Genomic DNA, 20,749 nt, shown 5'->3' with positions numbered 1-20,749 from the left:
CTTAATGCAGAGGAAGTAGATTGGGGCCCAAATAGAATGTTCAAGCATTATTTTTGTTTTTATTGTTGAAAGGGTCTATACAGAGAGACATAGGGTAGTTGTTCTAAAGCAAAATATTCTAATGACAATTTCCATACAGTACAATTTATTATAGCCTAATAATAAAAAAGACTTTTGCCGAGTCGTGATTATGTAATGTTGGTACGTATCAACTTCCGGTTCAACGTACTTCCGTGTCGAGTGTCAATGACGCGCTCTTTAAAATAGTCCATGCGACTTTATGGACAAGTTACCTTCATCTAAACACAGATTTCCTATAAGTTTTATTCGCGCAGATTACAAAGGGAACAATGGGAGGGAAGAATAAACAGAGGACGAAAGGAAACGTTCGGGTAAGATCTGTGCATATATGTTGCCTCAAGGGACTGCTCGGTTGTATAATAACAAACTCAGCTAAGCTAACGTTAGTAACGGTAACGTTAGCAGTGTATTGGCTCACCAGCAGTTGCTAGCTCGGCAGGTAGTTAAATAACTTGTTTGGTCTTTCAGTTTCCCCCAGTTAGTCTATCTAATAGTGACACCCTATAATGTCTTGTCATGTTACATGTGAAAAAAAAATCATAACCAGTTTGGCAAAGCAAGGCTTCCCTATGGGATCCTCAGACTCTTCTTTTTCACAGCTCCACCACTTTAAACTTAATTTATCCAACTTTGGTCATCGCTGACGTCACTTATTGAGGCTGTTGTATGCTGTGTTTGGAATTGATTTATTGTGGGGAGCGTGGGAAAGATAGTAATTAGGGCTTGTCACCTAACACAGTCATCGACATGATTCCCTGACCCACTGCAATTACTGAACATTTTCCTCCCCTTGCAGCCGTCCAGTAGTGGCCGCGCCGCTGAACTCCTGGCGCGGGAGGGTGGGGTAGTTCCAGGATTTGTCGGTTTCGGAGTCTCTACATCAAACGACCCTGGTTATGTTCCAGCTGTCCATGGTGCTGAGGACATAGACAGCCTTGTTGATGCAGACTTCCGCTTGGTTTTACGGAAGCTGTCAAAAAGAGATGTTGTCACAAAGTTAAAGGTAAGCACAGACTTGCACAGACGAGTGTTGATTATTAAGTACTTCAAAGCACAACTGCTTTGTAACATCTTTAATACCTTCTTAACCACAGCTATCTGTTCTTTTCAGGCTGTACAGGAATTTGGCGCAATGTGTCAAGAAAGAGAACCAGATGTAGTCAAAGGAGTGCTTCCGTACTGGCCACGAATATACTGCAAGATATCAGTGGTAAGGGGTCCAGCCTTCTCCTGCAGTCACACCGCCAGATGCTCTGAGGCAGTCAGGGGCAGGCGTGGCCTACTGGTTAGCACTTCGGACTTGTAACCGGACGGTTGCCAGTTCGAACCTCGACCAGTAGGAACGGCTGAAGTGCCCTTGAGCAAGGCAACTAACCCCTCACTGCTCCCCGAGCGCCGCTGTTGATGCAGGCAGCTCACTGCGCCGGGATTAGTGTGTGCTTCACCTCACTGTGTGTTCACCGTGTGCTGTTTGTGTTTCACTAATTCACGGATTGGGATAAATGCAGAGACCAAATTTCCCTCACAGGATCAAAAGAGTATATATACTTATACTTATACTTATACTTATTAGGTTGTCAGCATGCTCTGGGTTGTTAAAAAAACGGCAAGCAATGTTAACGTTACGTTACCTTCACCGGGACGTGTATGTTAACGTAGACTGTCCGTGGAAGATTTTTGTAAGTTAGTCAACAAACAACAAACATAGTCAACAAACGTATGACGTTAAAGATTAATTGATCTGAACTCGACCGACATAAGTTAACATTAATGTTAACTTTACCATGAACATCCACCACAAAGTGGACTGGTTTCCTGTTAAGTTATCTTTCACCCCCAGGACCATGACCGACGTGTACGTGAGGCCACACAGCAGGCGTTTGAGCAGCTCATTCTCAAAGTGAAGAGGAACCTCGCCCCATATCTGAAGAGCATCATGGGTCACTGGCTGATCGCCCAGTGTGACACATACACCCCGGCTTCCTCGGCGGCCAGTGTAGCATTCCAGGCAGCATTCCCTCTCAACAAACAGCCCGAGGCCCTCAGCTTCTGCAAGGACGAAGTTCTCTCTGTAAGTCCGCACTCTTTTACTTCTGATGAGCAGTAAAAACACTTCTGAAGTGTTTCCTCTAACACTTGGTCATTTATTCTGTTTTTATGCATAGGTACTTCAGGAAAACCTGTTGAAAGAAACGGCAGACACTTTAAGTGATCCTCAGTAAGTTGTTTACTGTCTACATTCTTGCTCTCAATCAAGTCACTGATGCAATATAGCATAAACCAATACATGTTTTGATAATGTTGCAACCAATGCATCATCATCCCCTCATTGGTTTGAGGAACAGTTGACGGGTAGGGTCCATTTAACCGTTCTGGGGGTTTGCTCAGGAACGTGCCGGAGGAGGAGCGGGAGGCCAAGTACATGCGCCTGCTGACCAGCTCGCTGCTGGCGCTGAAGAGGCTCCTCACACACCTGTCCCAGGCAGACCGTGACGCCCTTGGTGAGCGGCTCACGCAGCTCCTGGCCCAGGGGAAGTTCTGGAAGTACAGCAAACACAAGACCCCTCAGGTGAGCATCTGAGTATATGAACTGAAAGCAGGCTACACACACACACACACACACACACACACACACACACACACACACACACACACACACACACACACAGGCACTCTTCTAACTGAAGAGTGATGCTTTGTTCAGTGTTAAAAAAGGAAGAAGGAAATGCACTTTTTCTTAAATAGTCAGTCAGTCTACATGTCATAGGTATGTTGATGGTACAACTGTGATTGTTATTGGATTGCCATAACACACCAAGACATTGTGAACATGATTGAACAAGGCTTGTATACATTCTTCTCTTTATAGTAGAACTAAGTAAGCTTTGGTGTGTGTCTGTGTGTGTGTGTGTGTGTCTAGGTCCGAGGGGCATTCTTTGAGGTGGTGGCGTGTCTGTGTGAGCTGGTGCCCCAGCTGGTCCAGACTGAGAGCCCGCGCGTCTGCTCCTCTGTGCTCCTGAGCATCGACGACACTGACCCGGTGGTGTTGCCTGCTCTCTGGGCCGCCGTGCTGCATGTGGTGTCAGGCATCACGGTAAGTCTGTCTGTCTGTCTGTCTGTGGAGTGAGCCTGGACTTATGCTAACACAGGAGGCCCTGATTTGAAAACTGGACCAAACATGGACCAAATGTTATTCTCACTGCTGATTAAACATTTATTTGCATAATAGTGAGAATAATGTTTGTACAGAGAAAGTCTGGCACTCAAGGCTCCTCTCAGAGGAATGTTTCCAGACTATAGCCCAAATGCAAACTCAGCTGTTGCCTTTGCTTGTGCCAGACTGCAGTGCTGTGGTATTATTTGTGGCTTCTCCCTGGCTGTGTGTCAGGCCAGTGCTGGGAAACAGTATTGTTGCTGCATCAGACTAGAGTTCTGTAGCCTGGTGTTACCATCCTACGTACTTCCGGCCAAAATTTGACGAAGAGAAACGTAGTCACAGGCGGTAAGGACCAGGCTAATAGTTCTGTGGATGTGCCGGAATTTCAGGCTTGGACCAGGCCGCGTAAGACACACAAAAAAAAGATTGTCATATTGGCTTCAAAATGTTTGGAATTCAAGTCCAAAAAATGCTGTGCTTTAAGCCCTGCTCTGGCTGTTACAGGACTGCTGGAGCCATGTGAACGCCAGGAAAGGGGTGCTGCCCAAGCTGTGGGCCCTGCTGAAGGAGGGGGGCAAAGGCCTGGCCACGGCCCTGCACCCCAACCTGCTGCCCTTCATCAGCAAGCTGCCCGAGGAGATCACCACCCCCGCCCTGGACTTCTACACCACCCTCTTCACAAACATCATCCTTGGGTAGGCATGGGCGGCCCGACTAGTCAATGACCATCATTCTGCTGTGTGAGCTGATGTAAAAGTGTCAGCTATACAAAGGGACTTTCTTTGGGAAGATATTCATCTCCTTATTCTAAATCCCACAATTAAATTGGACAAGGAAAAAGGTAACAAGACCTAAGTCGAAGGATACATTTCCCAAAGAACTCCTATCTGTCAACAGTAGTTTATGAACAAAACTAAAGCAAATTTATGATGGTTGTTTTTTGCATTTAAGTATGTGTTGCATCATTTTGTGCATGGGTAGGGAACCATATTCCAGTGTGCCTGTGTGATTGTAACCCTACATCTGTGTCTGTCTCAGTCTCTCCAGCGAGCGAGCCATGTCCAGCCCCTCGGAGAGCGCGGCCATCATTGTGGCCACCGTGGAGTGCCTGCGCTACTGCCTGGTGCAGCATGCTGGGGAGGATCAGGAGCAGAAAAGTGTCCAGAGCATGGTCATTGCTGACCAGGTCAGAGCACACTCATCACACGACCTTAAACACCACAGACACAGCAAAAAACAATTGCTTTCTCATTACTTGATTACTTGACATTCAGCATGCTTCTAATATGGGTTGATGCTGGTTGATTATTATGTTGGAATTATCATATGGATGGATGATAAGGAAAAGGTAGAAATTAGGTCTCCTTCCTTCCTTCCTTTCTTTCTTTCTTTCTTTTTTTTTTCTTTTTTTTCGTTCTTTCTTTCTTTGTGTCTCCCTCTCTCTCTCTGTCACTCACACACACACACACACACAGACACACACAAACACACACAAACACACAGACAGACCGACCCAGTTAGAGCTTGCTTTGACAGTTGCCTGTGTTCTGTGTGCAGCTGCTGCCACTGATGGACAGGGCCCTGGAGACTACGTCCCTTCAGACTGGCCCTCTGTTTCCTCTGGCAGCTGACATGCTGCTCTCCTGGGAGAAGAGGGCTACGCCCGCGTGCACCACGGATGACCCGCCAGCAGGCACGGAGGCCACCTTCCAGCGGGCACTGTTGGACTATTGGGAGGGCCTGGGGCGTCTGTGCCTGCGGCACGTGGACAGCGAGGAGCCTGACCGGAACGCACTGGAGGGCATCGCCGCCCTGCTCCGGGTCACCCAGAACCCCGAGTCCGGCTCCTGGAGGCAGGGCAAGCGGAAGAAGAAGTCTGTCAAGATCTCCTTCTCCAGCCTGGATGCCAGGGAGCCCGGTGAGGGAGGAGAGGTAGGCGAGGATGGGGTCCCCCAGGAGGCTCGGGCCCAGGAGCCCCAGCCAAAGGAGACTGCAGCTGGGCAGGAGTCGTCCGGGTCACCTCCGCAGAGGACCAGCGGGCACCTGGTGGAGCTGGTGTGCCAGCTGGCGGAGGTGAACATGGTGCACGTGACGGAGCGCGGCTCGGAGCGCCACCTCCACTTCCTGTCTATGCTGCTGGGCGCCTTCCCCACGCGGCAGGTCTTCCAGGTGCTGCTGCAGCCAGATGAGACGGCGGGGAAGGAGGCGGAGGGGAAGGGCCTGGGCCTGGGGGATGCGGAGCTGGCCCGCAACCCTGCTGTGCGGTTCCTCCTCCTGAGGGTGGTGGACTGGCTGAGGCAGGAGGGCAGGAAGGACACAGACTTCCTAGTGGACATGGTGTTCAGTGCCCTGCACTGCTGCAGCTCCAGAGAGGAGAAGACGCGCATCCTCAACCACATCACCACGGTATGGACCAGGCCTACACCAGGAACTGTATAAAACCCATGGAAATGTATTTTCTCGCAAAAGAATTGTTGACAGTCATGGGCGTGTCTTGGGTTTTACTGTATTCATATGATTTTGGTGTTATTCCTCTGACTCTGATTTCCTGCATTCCTCTTTGTGTTTACAGATGAACCTGGAGTGGGGAGTCATCCTACAAATCATACAGAAGGTGGGCTTACAATTAAATCATGCTCTTATTCATCCTGCATAAAATGTGTTTTGGAAAACTTGTGCTTTTGAGTAGAGTCTCGTCACCTGATAGATTAAATGGATAAAAAATTAAAACATCTGCCCCTTCCTTCTTTATCTTTCTCACTCTCTTTCTCTCTTTCTCTCTCTCTCTCTCCCTCTCGCTCTGTTTCCCATGTTCAGGCCTCTGCTGATGCTGTGTGTATTGAGGAGTACCGTGGCTGGCTGAAGGGCTCTGTGCTGGGCGAGTGTCTGGTGGGTCTGGCTGCAGTGCTGTGTGCGAGGGGTCTGCGTGGATCCTCCTCCTCCTCCTCCTCCTCCTCCTCCTCCTCACACACACACAGCTGGGCACTCATCAGCCTGGTGCTGTCTCACCAGCACAACAACGGTAGGTGCCAGAGCTGATCCAGATGTCATCCAGATGTTGTTTTGCTATCGCATTTTTCTGATTTTCTCACGCTGTTTGTTATCCTTCCAAGTACCTTCATTATGGAATTGCTCTTGACATTTAAGCTGAAGTCTTAGTGATGAAGTATAAGTATAATGAAGTACAAGTATGTTTTTGTATTGATTGGTTTGCTGGTTTATCTACAGAGACCCTCATAGGGAAGGAGTATGTTGAGAAGATCATCGATAAACTTCATGCCACGCTGTCCGAGGCCAAGGGCATGTCGGACGCGGGCAACATGGAGCCGCTGGTGTCGTTCATCTCGGACGTGGCGGCCAACTTCTTCTCGTCGGTGAAGGGCTGTCTCCTGCTGGCCTCGGCTGAGGAGCTCCTGCTCACCGTCTTCCAGCTGTGTGCCCAGGACCAGAGCATCACCTGTCTCTCAGGTAGGCACCGTGCTATGCAGAGCTTGGATTAACATGAACAAATGCACGAGCACTGTTCATTTCATTATCCACATTTACATCTGTCTGTTTAGCACAGATATATGTTATTTATTAACTCTTTACCCTGAAAATATTTTTTTTAAATATTATTATTATTGTGACCGCTGCGCTAGCGAAGCGGCCGGTGTGCACGAAACTTGGGCATGTAGACCAACAAGGATGACATGGAACCATTAATCGTTTTGATTGTCGCGGCCCCGCCGCACATGGCCCCCCGAAAGGAGGGTAGGCCGGACGCAGTTTTCTGTCAATATCTCGGGAACCGTAGGGCCTAGGATGACCAAATTATTTTTGTATGTTGGTCTCGGCACCTAGTTAAAAATTAAAAGGCAAAAACGAGACATTGTAATCGCAGCTAACTGGTTCAAAACTGCACGGAATTTGAAGTGTAGGATCCTTATGACACCCTCTGAATGCATTCCAAGTTTCGTGGAATTCCCTTCGTGGGGGGCCATATCAGCTACACACACCCACACACACAGGTACGCACACACACAGGCACACACACTCACACAAACGCACACACTCATTTCCATACACAAAAATAGGGGATGGAGACAAATTGAAAAGCGTGATTTACTGTATTTTTGTGGAGAGAATGTGCAGGACTGGGTGTCGACCTTCATCTAGTTAGAGTTCATTTTTATATTATTAGGATTGGTGATTATATTATATTATATTATATTATATTATTAAAACAAACAGCTCATTGTGGATATGTCTAATTCTCTTTGTTGATTTGTGATCCTCAGACACCCTTCTCCAGAAGCTGAAGCATGCTTGCTTTGCTGGCGTTGGCTCCCTGGTGAACCTGCAGGAGTCGAAGGTGGTGGAGGGCTCCTTTCTACAGAGTGTGGCCCTGTGGGTGAAGACCCAACTCATCAGCTCCTCACTGGGGGTCAAAAGGTCAGGATTTGGCCTCTGTCAGCAGCTGTGGAATGTCCAGTCCTATCAGAGTTTAAACCCTTTGGACTGTTCTCCACGGCTACATCATGGGTGTCAAGCAAAGCATACAACAGAAAATATGATCTATCTATGATCCAACATTAAACACTTCATGACCTCATGACTTCACCACCCAACCTGTTTCACATACGGTTCTTATTCTAACTACCGGAATAAGTAGAGACCTCTCTAGAACCCCTCAGGTCCCTTAAGGCATTGTGTGTTCTCTCTGTTCCCCAGTCTCCAGGTTCTGGTGCAGGCGGTCCAGAGCCTGGTGCAGCACCTGTGTTCGGTCCAGCAGAGTGGACGCCAGCTCCTGTCCCAGTTCATCCACTGCCTGAGCCTCTCTGAGGAGGAGTGGAGGAAGACCAGGCAGGCCCTGCCTCCACAGGTGTGTAGCCTTGCCCTGCGCCCTTACCTGTTTCACTTTCTGACACCAGCTTGTAGCCAGACTCGACATAACTGTACTAGCTTGTAAAGTTTTATGAAGATACATTTACACGTAGATATGAAGATACATGTTAATGAATGAGCTGCTGTTGATGAAACCCAAACACAGCCTTTTCCCATATATCGGTTCCCATGTGATCCTATTTGCCTCCCTCAGTGGGTGAAGAGTCCCCTCCTCTCTGGGAGGCTGCGGGCGTCATGTGCCTACCCCTGTATGGACGCCTGGAAGTTCCGCACATCCGCCCGCCTCCCCGCACACCTTTGTGCCTCCGCCCTGCTGGGACAGGTCATCTGCACGGCAGCCGAGGCCACCAGTGGAGAGGGCGACGCCCAGGACCCCGCCAGCGCTCTGGAACTGCCGGCGCTCAAACACACGGGTGAGCCATGGAATCACTGCCCACAGATAGAGCAGCATTCCCATCCTGCTTATGGTTCTGGTCTCTTAGCAGATGACTTAGAACATAGAATAATAGTATAATTAAAAAACAACCAGAACAGAAATAAATATTAATAACTATTTGATTGGTGCACTTTAAAAAAGATGAGTTTAGCCTTTAGCTGTGAAGCTGTACTGCTTAATCTCCAAATTTATTTCTTCTAAATCGGTTGGTGGTATTCAGTGCATTGCTTCTCTTAATAATGCCATTGAATTCTGAGTAGCTGTGTGCTCATGTATTCATTTGTATTATTTCCCTCTCCCACTCATAGGGAGCTAATAGGGACCTTTGGACAGATGCATAATAATTTTGCAATGATCTGAGTTTACTTGACGCGAGTTGAGATGAGACAAGTTGTCTCTCTCGGCTGCACGTTGAATTTGTCCATTTCTCAGAAACCGCATCTCTGTCTTGCTGTGTCTTGTCACCAGTTGCCGAAATCCTGTATGCTTTCCAGTGGTGTTCCGAGATGGAATACTCTCCTTCCGTTGTTTCTGACTTCCACAAAATGCTCCAAGAGTGGGACCTCATCACTAGAGTACACAAAATTAGCCCTCATCTATTACAGACACTGTTCACAAGGTAAACTCATTACTATTTGTTCATTTGCTTAAGTTTTGTAAGTGACTGTTGGCCAGTTCTCTATCATTTCCTTCCTATCAGAATTTGAGTCTAGTAATACGCCATTTGGATTTGATGATGGGGCGTGTTGCAGACTAAATTACCCCGCCCACAAATTTTGAGGATGCCAAATGCCTTAATCACCGTTTTCTGTTTGTCTTTTTAAAAGTTATTGCGCTGTCAATATCTTGTCGTGTAAGACGCAATAGATCTAAACGGGATAGATCTACACATCTTGCTTCTCCAGTTGCAGTGATTTTGTCATAAACAAAACCAACTCAAGTGCGCTCAGGTGACGTGGATGACTGCCTCACTGTTGCTCATATGTCCTTCATCATATAAAGCCCACCCAAACGATTTCATTGGCCTGAATGCATCTTAACCAGATAGACTTCTTAATGAGTGACAACAAACCAGATTTCCTGTCCTCAAATTTTGTGGATGGGGTAAATTCACGCTGACTTCCAGATTAATCATTTCGCTTATGCCTCTTGATATCAAGAAACCCATCTCCCTTTGGGATATGTGCAGAGCTCTAATGCACACATTTTGATATACTGTGTAATTCATGATTTTCAGTCAGCCCTGGCTGTTGTAGCAGAGGCTTGAGAAGGCATTTTGGAGGGGCATACCCCATAGGGAAACACCTCAATTAAATTCTTGAAATAGAATCCAATTTCAATCCCAAATCTATCATCCCAAAACGCTAGTTTAAAATATCTCATTCATGTCATTACTACATGTCTTTTATACAGAAAGATGTATTAGAGTATGTCAGTGACCCAAAACCCTTCTCCTCTCCTCTCCTCTCCTCTCCTCTCCTCTCCTCTCCTCTCCTTTCCTTCAGGTCTCTGACTGAGGGTTCCCTGTGGGCTTTGACGCTCTGTAGCTACATTCAGACTGGAGATGTGACTCCTGCTGACATCCAGAGCCTCTATGGGAATGTGGAGAGGTAAATGGGCACTCATTACAAATGAATACAAGCATAAATAGATTAATTAAACAAAGTCTGAGCATTTGGGTGTTTGATTTGTTTGATAAGCATCATTACAGCTAATTACATTGGATTAGACTCTTGTTCTAAATATGCTGAATATGTCTTGTTTATCTTGCATTCTTGCACAAGAATCATTATTGTACACTTGATCGTGCATGCTTTGTGTTTTTGCAGCTTTTTCCCTCTCACAGAGAAGAGTGTAAACACGCTGCAGGTGTTGTGTCCATCCCTGTCCAGGGATGAGAGAGAGTCTCTGACCGCTCTGTCCATCGCTGAACTGCTCAATTGGCAGGACGGCAACCACAGTAAGCACTTCCTTATTTTAGAGCTTACTGATGCGAACAATAGGTACTGTTATGCAACTGAAAATTATGAAATAAAATTATGGAATCTAATTTGACTTCTAATAAAGGCAAATTATGGGGCAGCTGTGGCCTACTGATAAGGGGTTGGGCTTGTAACTGAAGGGTCTGGGCGGGGGAAGTGGTTGAGCACTGCTCCCTCATGCCCACATCCATGGCTGAAGTGCCCTTGAGCAAAGCACCTAACCCCTCACTGCTCCCCGAGCGCCGCTGTAGCAAGGCAGCTCACTGCTCCGGGTTAGTGTGTGCTTCACCTCACTGTGTGTTCACTGTGTGCTGTGTATGTTTCACTAATTAACGGATGGGATAAATGCAGAGACCAAATTCCTTGTAGACACAAGGATAGTTGGCCGAGAAACCTGATTTACATTTAAATATTATTTTACATTTACTTTTGAATATTACTGGAGCAGTACTGGTAGAGTTATGTGCTAACAATGCCAAAATCCTGGGTCTGAACTCAAGAGGGAGCGCACATACTAATGGCCAATATCCTGTCCAATTAGAATAATAACAACATCTGTTAAGTGATGAAACATTAATGTTGTTCCGGTTCCTCCAGATGTGTCGGCGAGTATCGCAGTCCTGCACTGCTGCCTGGGGGCGGACACCCCTGTAGAGAATGAGGTGCTGCAGGCTGCCCTGGCCACCATGATGGAGTGGCGCAACAGTAAAGAGGACTGGTTCCTCTTCAGCAGGTCAGAGCAGTGCTATGGCTGTTTACAATGCCCGCTTGTATGAGCGTCTGGAAGAGGCATTATGGGGATTCGACTTGATGTAGCTGAGATTCTAATACATTTTCAACCATGATGTATGCACAATTCCGGTTTGAAAACGCATTAGAAGCTCAGAAATAATCACATTATGCAGTCAGCTTAAGATGGCTGCAGGCGGCTACACCAAGTCGAATCCCCCTATTGTCATCTCAACTGATGCATACATATGTGCACTCTTTCTTTCTTTTCATTCTGCGTTCATTGCAATCTAATCTTATGTTGTGAATGTTAATGTTAGTATAAAATTCTATTGATCTAACAAGTCTGACTTTTCTCTTAGTGACCTGGGAAAAGTGTCTGCTGAAGATCTGTCTTTGACGGTGGAAATGATGCGTTTCCTGTCCTGGCAGATGAGTCATTCCCCCACCATCCTCCGGGAGGCGCAGTGGGACTTCCTGCTCTGTTCAGTGCTCGCCTGGTTAGAGGTACGCAGTCATCTTAGGTCACGGCAACGAGATATCTGTGTGTGTGTGTGTGTGTGTGTGTGTGTGTGTGTGTGTGTGTGTGTGTGTGTGTGTGTGTGTGTGTGGCCTTGCAGATTCAGACTGTTTGGACAGAGTGTATGTTTTGAAGTGGCCCTCATTAATTATGTATGAGTGCAGAACCTAATGTCATAACTTGATAGAAAGGGACATAAGGATTATGATCACATCTAGGTAAGACTAACATCTGTTGTCAGTAATTTTCCTAAACATGTTAAATTTGCTTGTGATATGAACAACTACTCAACTAATAATACACAACATGACTGTGTATCTTGTTTCTGCTGTCTAAATGGACAACAAAGTAACTGGAATCATCTCATTGACTGTTAGTCCCTCCTACAGTATACTTGAAAAATTGTGTGTCTGTCTGAAATGTTGATATTGTATTTGGAGAACATAGAGAAAGTCGATGGTCATTGCCTTGCTCAATGTGTCCCCCCTCAGACAGCCAGTGAGAACACTGCCGTGTTCTGGAACCCCTGGGTCCAGCTGTTTGTATGCGAGACGTGTGAGCTGATTGTACGACTCACTGCGTTCCTCACAGCACCCCCTCCTGGTGTGGTGGAGCAGCTGCCTCCGGAGCTGTGTACTGAGTGGCAGGAGTTCTTCTCCGAGGGCATCAACAGCCTGCTCCTGCCCCTGCTTGTCAAAATTCCAGGTGAGGCTATAGCACCTTTTACTCTGGCCCCCAGCAAAGCCAACAGAGCCTTTAAGACATATACTACCATGTGGTTTTGAAGAGTAACTTGCTTAGTGATGAAAAACACTGATATATAGCACTTGGCTTAGGGTTTTGAGTTGGTGTTGTGAGTTATAAAAGTGTGTTTAAGAGGTGTGCTTCACTGGTTTTAATGATGCAGTAATTATTTACGAAGAGTTATGTGATAGAGTCTTACCTAAGCCTGTTATTTAGGCAAAAGGTTTTGTCCAAGTTGCATGTTTTGTTTAAGCTACATGTTTTAGTATCTTTCTGTTTTTATAGATTATTCTTAAACATGGGAAGCAGTGAAGTGATTCATTTGTCTGTTTCTCTGCACTTCTCCCGGTAACTTTCTTTAGAAACCATCAGTAAAGAAAACTATTAGTAACACCATCCTGTTTGTCTGCTGTGTCCTGCCTGTCCTCTCTGCTGTCCTGCAGAGGTGTTCCGGGAGCCGGACGACCCGCTGTTCCCGCTGGCGGCGGTGCGTGCGGTGGGGGAGGCGCTCACCCACATCCCCGTCCAGCAGCTGTTGGAGAATAAGCTGCCGGCGCGGCTGGTGGCCGGCCAGCGCAGCAACCTGCCCGACGTCCAGCAGACGCTCCTCAACACGCTCACGCCACTGCTCCTCTTCAAGGCCCGCCCGCTGCAGCTCAGCGTCTACCACATGCTCAACAAGTGAGAAGCACACAGAAGGCGTTTTTTTTTCCACCGACAGCGAACCCGTTCTTGAACCGGTTCCCTTCAGAATTCTTTGAAACCTTGGTGCTATCTAGTGAACCAGCCCGCATTTCCACCAGTTTTGAACCGAACCAAGGGTGCGTCATCAACAATGGGTGTTGCATGCAAATCAAAAGTTAATGAGATACATAAACGGGAGAATAATATAAACAGTTGTCCCGTAAAAACAGCTCAAATTAGCTGTTTGAAATGCTAGTCAACGTCAACAGTGTAATGCTAGTTGATTAGTTTTGTTTACTCATGGTCTTCTCCCATCTGAACGGTAAAATGACACGTGCACTTCGGTTCGCTGGAAAAAACAATTGTTTTCTGGTTCAAGCTCTGAACCAAAGTGGCACGTTCTGAACCGTGTTTTGTTTGGTCGAAATGCTCCGACCGGTTCAAATGTTGGTTCGGGAACAGGAACGGAGCCGGTTTTCTGTCGGTGGACATCTTTGGCAAAAAGCACTTTTCCCATCAACATTTTTTTTACTCTTAGAAAAAATGATTCTCATTCACTTACATGGAGAAGAACTATTACTTGACTCACTCACTCTCTCTCTCTCTCTCTCTCTCTCTCTCTCACACACACACACACACGCTCTTTCTTTCTCTCACTCACTCACTCACTCTCTCTCTTTCGCACTCACTCACTCACAAACACACATACATACACCCACGTAAACATATGTGTGCACATGTAGTGAAGTGACTTCTTAAATCTCCTCCTTCCAGAGTGATGCCCCAGCTTCCTGAGAGTGACACTGAAAGTGACAACAGCAAGTCAGAAGAGGACGATGGGGAGGAGCCAAGCCTGTAAGTGTGCTACTCAATATAGACCTCTGAAGTTTGCCTACAAAAAAGAACCAAAACGGCAAAATCTTTGCCCATATAAGGAGGTTCGGTTGTTAATTGAAGCTAACTACCTATGGCAAGTTGCATTGCAATCTAAGTGGGCCACCTTCACGTACCGGAGATCACAGTATCCACTCGAAGGCAAAGGACAAAAGTGTGTTCAGGAAAATGTCTGCATTTCAGACTTTTTCATCCCCGCTAGAGTTTAACAGGTGCGATAATTCAAAATCCCCATGTTATTTTCCCATAGCAAAAATCGCCAGATACCGGATGTCAAAGATGGCAGCTTTTTTTGTAAGCGAACTTCAGAGGTCTATAAACTGCCCATAGAGCAGCTGACTATGAAACACACCTGATTCAGAGACACACCTGTTCAGGGCTCTGCCTGTTCCAGTTTCTATCAAGGTGTATTTGTACCATTCCAAAAATCATTGTACCAAAGAAGCTATGAACATAGTCATGCAACACTAGTGCAATATATGGTCCAAAAATTAATTTTAATATTTGATGCTAAATGAGATGGGCACATTAAGTTATGTAGTCTTGCTGCGCTAAGAATATGGGTTTCCCTCTGTGTGTGTGTGTGTGTGTGTGTGTGTGTGTGTGTGTGTGTGTGTGTGTGATAGGTCACCCCCAGCCGCTCTGATGAGCATCCTGACGGCCACAGAGGAGCTGCTGGAGAACATTCTGGCTGGTGTGCAGGTGGGCGAGTTTGCCGTGGTGCAGCCGCTCAGCGTGGAGCACTGCTGCATTCTGGGATACCTGCTGGCCTGGAAGCTCCTCCTGACCTTCTTCAAGGCCTCTCCCTCGAATGTAAGACTTTTTATGCTGCAAAACCTTGCTAACTCTACCATCGGTTGGCAATGGAAAAAAGATTCCTTGCATGCAAACCTTTTTGGTGATGTAGTTCACCATGCCTTACTGTGAAGGTTTTTCTTAAATTTGTACTCTTACATTTTAATGGGGTGTTTCATTACGGATCACAGAATTACAGTATATACTGCATAGCCTGGATGCCTAGTAGGAATGGTAATTGCTTTTAGCCATCCTTTACATGACCATATATCATTTAAATGAATTTGAAGTTGATGCCAACAGTAGTTAACTTGCTCTTAAAACTGCTGCGTAGTGATGGTATTAAAGGAACAGTATATTTTATAATAAATAATAATAATAATAATAAATATTTAATACATTTAATAAAATAGCAACAGTGATGATAATAATGATTATGACTTGTTTTATCACACAGTGGTCTCTAAGCAGGGTTCCAACAGCCATGGAAATTCCATTTTCCAGGCCTGGAAAATTCATTGAATTCAGTAAATTCATTGAAAGTTTTGGAATAGTCATGGTTCAGGTGCCCCAGTACTGAACTGCTGTGCCCCAGTAAAATCTCAAGTTTAGGTTCAACTAGTCCCTGTATTTATCAGTGAAAATGTATTTAGATAACGGGAAAAGAAATGTTGTCAAACTCTCATTTCATCCAATATTGTCACCTCTTGCATAATTGGCCCCAACATGTGGTACATTTGTACTTGTAGGTCGTGAAAAGTCATGGAAATTTCTTTCAAGGTCATTGAAAAGTCATGGAAATTTCTTTCAAGGTCATTAAAAAGTCATGGAAAGGTTTTGAAATGTTGTCAGTGAAAATGGGTGGGAACCCTGTCTAAGCTCATGGCTGATCTGAGTGGTGTCTTTTATCACAACTGTGTGCTCAGCACTTCCAGAGCCTGGACAAGAGCCATTGTTTGGCGTTGTTATTGTTTAAAAAAGTTTGTTTAGATCCAGTGACACGGCCGTCATGGAAACGGAACGTCACAATTCGGTACTCTTTTGTTACCGCTGATTGGGAGTGCATTCTGGATCCACAGTTGCGTGTCCAGTACTCCCAGTACCTGAAGAAGAGCCGCTCACTGCATCAGCTGCTGCTTCACCTGTTCCGTCTCATGCCTGAGAACCCGGTTCTCCCTGGACAAGGAACCGAGGCCAGCAGCAAAGAGTACAAGACCTTCTTCACTGAGCCGATATCCCTCTCAGTGAGCAGTAAGTTCTGTTGCTGAACGTGCTTGTGATATTTGTAATTATATTGTGAAGTGTAGAGCATTTTCCACTCCTCACTGATGTTATACACACAAACACACATTAATGTCTGGGCAGACACTGGATACATGTTTTTGAATAGAAATAATAATGCTTCAAAAACATTTGCTACAAGCAACACCTTGAAATGCCTTGTGTGTGTGTCTTGCGTGTCTCAGAGGTGGACTCCATGCAGTGGGAGGTGCCCCACCTGGCATGCTCGGTGTACTACGGTGCGCTGAAGGACCTGCCTGCCATGGTGCGCCTGTGGTGGAACAGCCAGGAGAAGCGCGTGGTCAGCACCGTTGACCGGTTCACCAGCCGTTACGTGAGCAGTGTGCTCTCAGCGCAGGAGATCGCCTCCGTGCACGCTAGCACACAGACTTTCGACAGCATGACGGTAAGTCATGCCCCTTTAAATCTCTCTCTCTCTCTCTCTCTCTCTCTCTCTCTCTCTCTTTCTCTTTCTTTCTTTCTCTTTCTTTCTTTCTCTCTCTTTCTCTCTCTCTCTCTTTCTCTTTCTTTCTCTTTCTTTCTTTCTTTCTCTTTCTTTCTTTCTTTCTTTCTTTCTTTCTTTCTTTCTTTCTTTCTTTCTCTCTCTCTCTCTCTCTCTCTCTCTCTCTCTCTCTCTCTCTCTCTCTCTCTTCTCTTCTCTTCTCAGCAGGGACTACTCAGCTCATGTCACTGCTTCATGTATTAGGGAGTCGGGCTATCAGTGTATCAGAGTGTGTGCGAGTACATTGTATAAAAGCGATGCTATTACCTTTATTTAGGTGCGCTATTATCTAGATTAGTATTGAGTGGACTATTGAGTTGATTCTTAGCTTACAAATTCATAATCGATTCTATCATTATTTGGATTATGTCTGATTCTTTTAGCTTTCTTGTCAGTCCAAATAAAAGTGTGCGTGTGTGGTGTGTGTGTGTGTGTGTGTGTGCGTATGTGTGCGTGACAGAGAGAGAGAGATTTTGTATATCCTAAGGCTGACCTGATTTTTGCCTTTGTAGTAGTGAGCCAGAAACCTGTGATCTGACTCTGTTCTTCCTGTCCTGCTTACCCAGGTGAAGGCCCGCACCACCACCCGGGAGGTGATCGCCACCTACTCGGTGGACGACATCTTCATCGAGCTGGTCATCCAGCTGCCCCAGAACTACCCGCTGGGCTCCATCTCTGTGGAGAGCGGCCGCCGTGTCGGGGTCGCCGTGCAACAGTGGAGGAACTGGATGCTCCAGCTCAGCACCTACCTAACGCACCAGGTGAGATGCCCATACACCTTTATCCTCCTATACCTACCTAACGCACCAGGTGAGATGCTTACACACCTGTATCCTCCTATACCTACCTAACGCACCAGGTGAGATGCCCATACACTTTTATCCTCCTATACCTGCCTAACGCACCAGGTGAGATGCTTACACACCTGTATCCTCCTATACCTACCTAACGCACCAGGTGAGATGCCCATACACTTTTATCCTCCTATACCTGCCTAACGCACCAGGTGAGATGCTTACACACCTGTATCCTCCTATACCTACCTAACGCACCAGGTGAGATGCCCATACACTTTTATTATCCTATACCTGCCTAACGCACCAGGTGAGATGCCCATGCACTTTTATCCTCCTATACCTACCTAATGCACCAGGTGTGATGCTTACACACCTGTATGCATCTTTCTTAAACCTCGTCTCCATGCACAGGCATCAGACACTTATGCAAGAAAAGAATGGTTACAGTTAGGGTTAGGTGTCGGGTTTTGTCAAGGTGATGTTCATTAATTGGTCAACAACAGTTTTTAGTTGAATGTCAAAAAACATATGCATAGTCCGTAGGTGGACTATCCAAGTCAAGTGTTATTAAAACAGTATGCCGAAAACATCAATCATGGTAATCATTCACTGACGTGATGATCTTTTCTCTCCGGCGTGTGTAGAACGGGAGCATCATGGAGGGCCTGGCGCTGTGGAAGAACAACGTGGACAAGCGCTTCGAGGGTGTGGAGGACTGCATGATCTGCTTCTCCGTTATCCACGGCTCCAACTACTCACTGCCAAAGAAAGCCTGCCGCACCTGCAAGAAGAAGTTCCACTCTGCCTGCCTGGTGAGTCATGCACAGTGGTGCACTGCTGATGCTGGCAAATATGTGTGTTTTATTTGTGTCTGTGTGTGTGGATGAGTGGAAATATGTGTTTAAGTTGGCAGACAACTTTATCTAAACACATAAAAACAGTGAGAAATTAAGCACTATGCACTATTATTATTACTGTGTGTGTGTGTGTGTGTGTTTACACTTTGAGTTCTTGATAGAATTCGTTGGTTACCAAATGTACTTGAAAAGCAGTTTGCATTGCAGTGCATCTGTGCACTTCTGCCGGCAGCAAGTCTTCATTCATGCTTCATGTTCATAAATGTGTTCTCATATTTTCTCCACTTCTCTCTGTTTTACAGTATAAATGGTTCACCTCAAGCAACAAATCCACATGCCCACTGTGCCGAGAGACCTTCTTCTAGTCCTTGTGCCTGCTGTACCAAGAGACCTTCCTCTAGTCCTTGCGCCAGCTGTACCAAGAGACCCTCTGTTCCTAGTGTCAGCTGTGCCAAGAGATCTTTGTCTAGTCCTTGTCGTGGTGAAGACCCTTAAGGAACTGTATACCTTTGAACAGAGATGGACAAGGAGAGAAGAAAGAATTGACTTGAAGAACCACAGAACATTGACCCTCACAGGTCTTCATAAGGTCCCCCGTCTATTTTCCCCTCTTCAGGATGAACCAGGGATCATGTCTGGCTCTGTTCCTTGTCAGCTAAGCAGAACTGCACAGAACACCATGTCAACTTGTTCAGACGTCGTCATGGCAACAGTTTTGCGTTCCTGAGCAATTCTGAGAATAATGCTGACTTGAACAAAGTAAATGAAAAAAAAAATTTGAAAAGGTTTTGTTTCATAGCCAGGATGCTGAATGGACAAATGAGGTGTGTGTATAGTTGCGTAACGGGTTCTCGTTTTTAATTCAATCATGGATCCAAATAAAAGTGATTATCATCATAATGCAAACTTGCTTTATCTCAAAGATGTATAGTACCACTCACTTCCATGGCTCACTGTTCAGTTTTACTATAGAGACATGTCAGAAACTCTTAGTTGAAACTCTTGCAGTCTCACCTAGTTTTTTGTACCAGAGGCAATTTCCTAAAAACCTAGAATTCCTAGAGAGCAACAAGCTTATGGAAGACCATGGGGTCAGATCCAAGTTTTTACCATTTAATGTTTTATTGTTATTTTTTTGTTGTTAATTGTTTCTGGACACATGGCATTATTAAATGGAAACATGCTATCTGTTTAGTAGTGTCTCTCTCTCTCTCTCTCTCTCTCTCTCTCTCTCTCTCTCTCTCTCTCTCTCTTTTTAATGTATTTATATATATCTTCCTTCCTCTCTTCTGGGCTTATTTTCCTTTCTGTGGGATTACTGCCAGATGTGCTCAAGAGACTGGATGAGATTTATTTACTAATATATTTACTGTGCTCTCAGGCTTGGACTCAATGTAGCATCCAAGCAGAGGAGGTGGGATTCGCAGAGATTAAACGTTCTCTTAGAGATTTGGCCCTCTTATCTGTGATGGAAATCAATACTAGTTAAGACCACAATGAGCCACAAGTGCACTGAATTGTCAGCAGAGGGGTGATCCATCTCACAGAAGAAATGTATCCATAACCTGCCACCAATACTATCATCCTCTCACTTAATGCGGCAGATAGTCGACAGAAAAAAAAAAAAGAAAGTGGTGGCTGTCAAGGATGAGCTGAGCTGACTTTAGCAGGAGGGGTGTAGGAGGGGACTCATAACGCTGTTTTATGCTCTTCTCCAAACTGCCTGTACACTGTAGTCAGGAAAAAAACAAAAACTTTCTCCTGGAACTTTTTCCCCCCCACCTCTCTCCCCATCACGGGCACTTTCAGGTTTATTTACGACTCAAAATGTCAGTATTAATTAATGGGTTCACAAAAACTGTCCTCATTCTTACTAACGTCCTAATTAGATTGCTGTGATTAGAGCCAAATGCTCATGTTTATCGGGTCTGGTCTGTCTCCTTTCTGTTTGAATAATTGATTTGCCTAATGGCCTCTTTGCAATCATTAGAGATGCTTGTTTTGGAATCATTATAAAAATGAATACATTATCTCAGTGCTTTGGCGCAATCATTGAGAGACTCTGTAATACCCGCTGATTGATCTTTCATCCATGCTATACACCGGCCCTTTAAGCTAACGAGGATTTTAACCTTTAGTGACTAAATTCAACTGATGTAAAGAGCAATTTGCACCTTGGGGAATATGACAAATTATGCATCTCTGACACTAGATGGCAGCATTATTTCTTAGAAATTACTACATTTTGTAGGGGTGCGTGCGTGTGTGTTTGCGAGTTTGAGGTTAAAAATGGTTCATTGCGTTAACGAATCAAACTCTGATGCTGTTTTAATTCCTTCTCCAAAGGACTTGCCACACTATAAATTAGGCCTTCATAATGACCTGCTCGTAGGGAGGGAGAAA

The 20,749-nt window shown here is 45.7% G+C and overlaps 1 protein-coding gene across 1 annotated transcript; it reads left to right on the top strand.

Moving 5' to 3' along the window:
* Positions 1-229: 229 nt before the first annotated feature.
* ltn1 (listerin E3 ubiquitin protein ligase 1) lies at positions 230-19,532 on the top strand. Its single transcript, XM_048237230.1, has 30 exons — positions 230-392; positions 878-1,084; positions 1,193-1,291; positions 1,922-2,152; positions 2,247-2,299; positions 2,470-2,650; positions 3,002-3,175; positions 3,743-3,933; positions 4,277-4,424; positions 4,796-5,644; positions 5,811-5,852; positions 6,056-6,260; positions 6,467-6,706; positions 7,519-7,672; positions 7,952-8,102; positions 8,319-8,538; positions 9,030-9,180; positions 10,067-10,171; positions 10,391-10,521; positions 11,141-11,276; positions 11,635-11,779; positions 12,284-12,497; positions 12,980-13,217; positions 13,995-14,075; positions 14,741-14,927; positions 15,989-16,160; positions 16,376-16,596; positions 17,259-17,453; positions 18,134-18,301; positions 18,649-19,532. The coding sequence occupies exons 1-30, from the start codon at positions 351-353 to the stop codon at positions 18,709-18,711; spliced, it is 5,394 nt and encodes a 1,797-aa protein (XP_048093187.1). The 5' UTR covers positions 230-350; the 3' UTR covers positions 18,712-19,532.
* The last annotated feature ends 1,217 nt before the right edge of the window (positions 19,533-20,749 follow it).

Source organism: Alosa alosa, chromosome 2 (genome assembly GCF_017589495.1).
Source record: "Alosa alosa isolate M-15738 ecotype Scorff River chromosome 2, AALO_Geno_1.1, whole genome shotgun sequence".
In the NCBI taxonomy this organism is placed as follows: domain Eukaryota; kingdom Metazoa; phylum Chordata; class Actinopteri; order Clupeiformes; family Clupeidae; genus Alosa; species Alosa alosa.
Note: the sequence above shows the minus strand (reverse complement) of the source record. Positions and strands in the feature narration are given on the sequence as shown.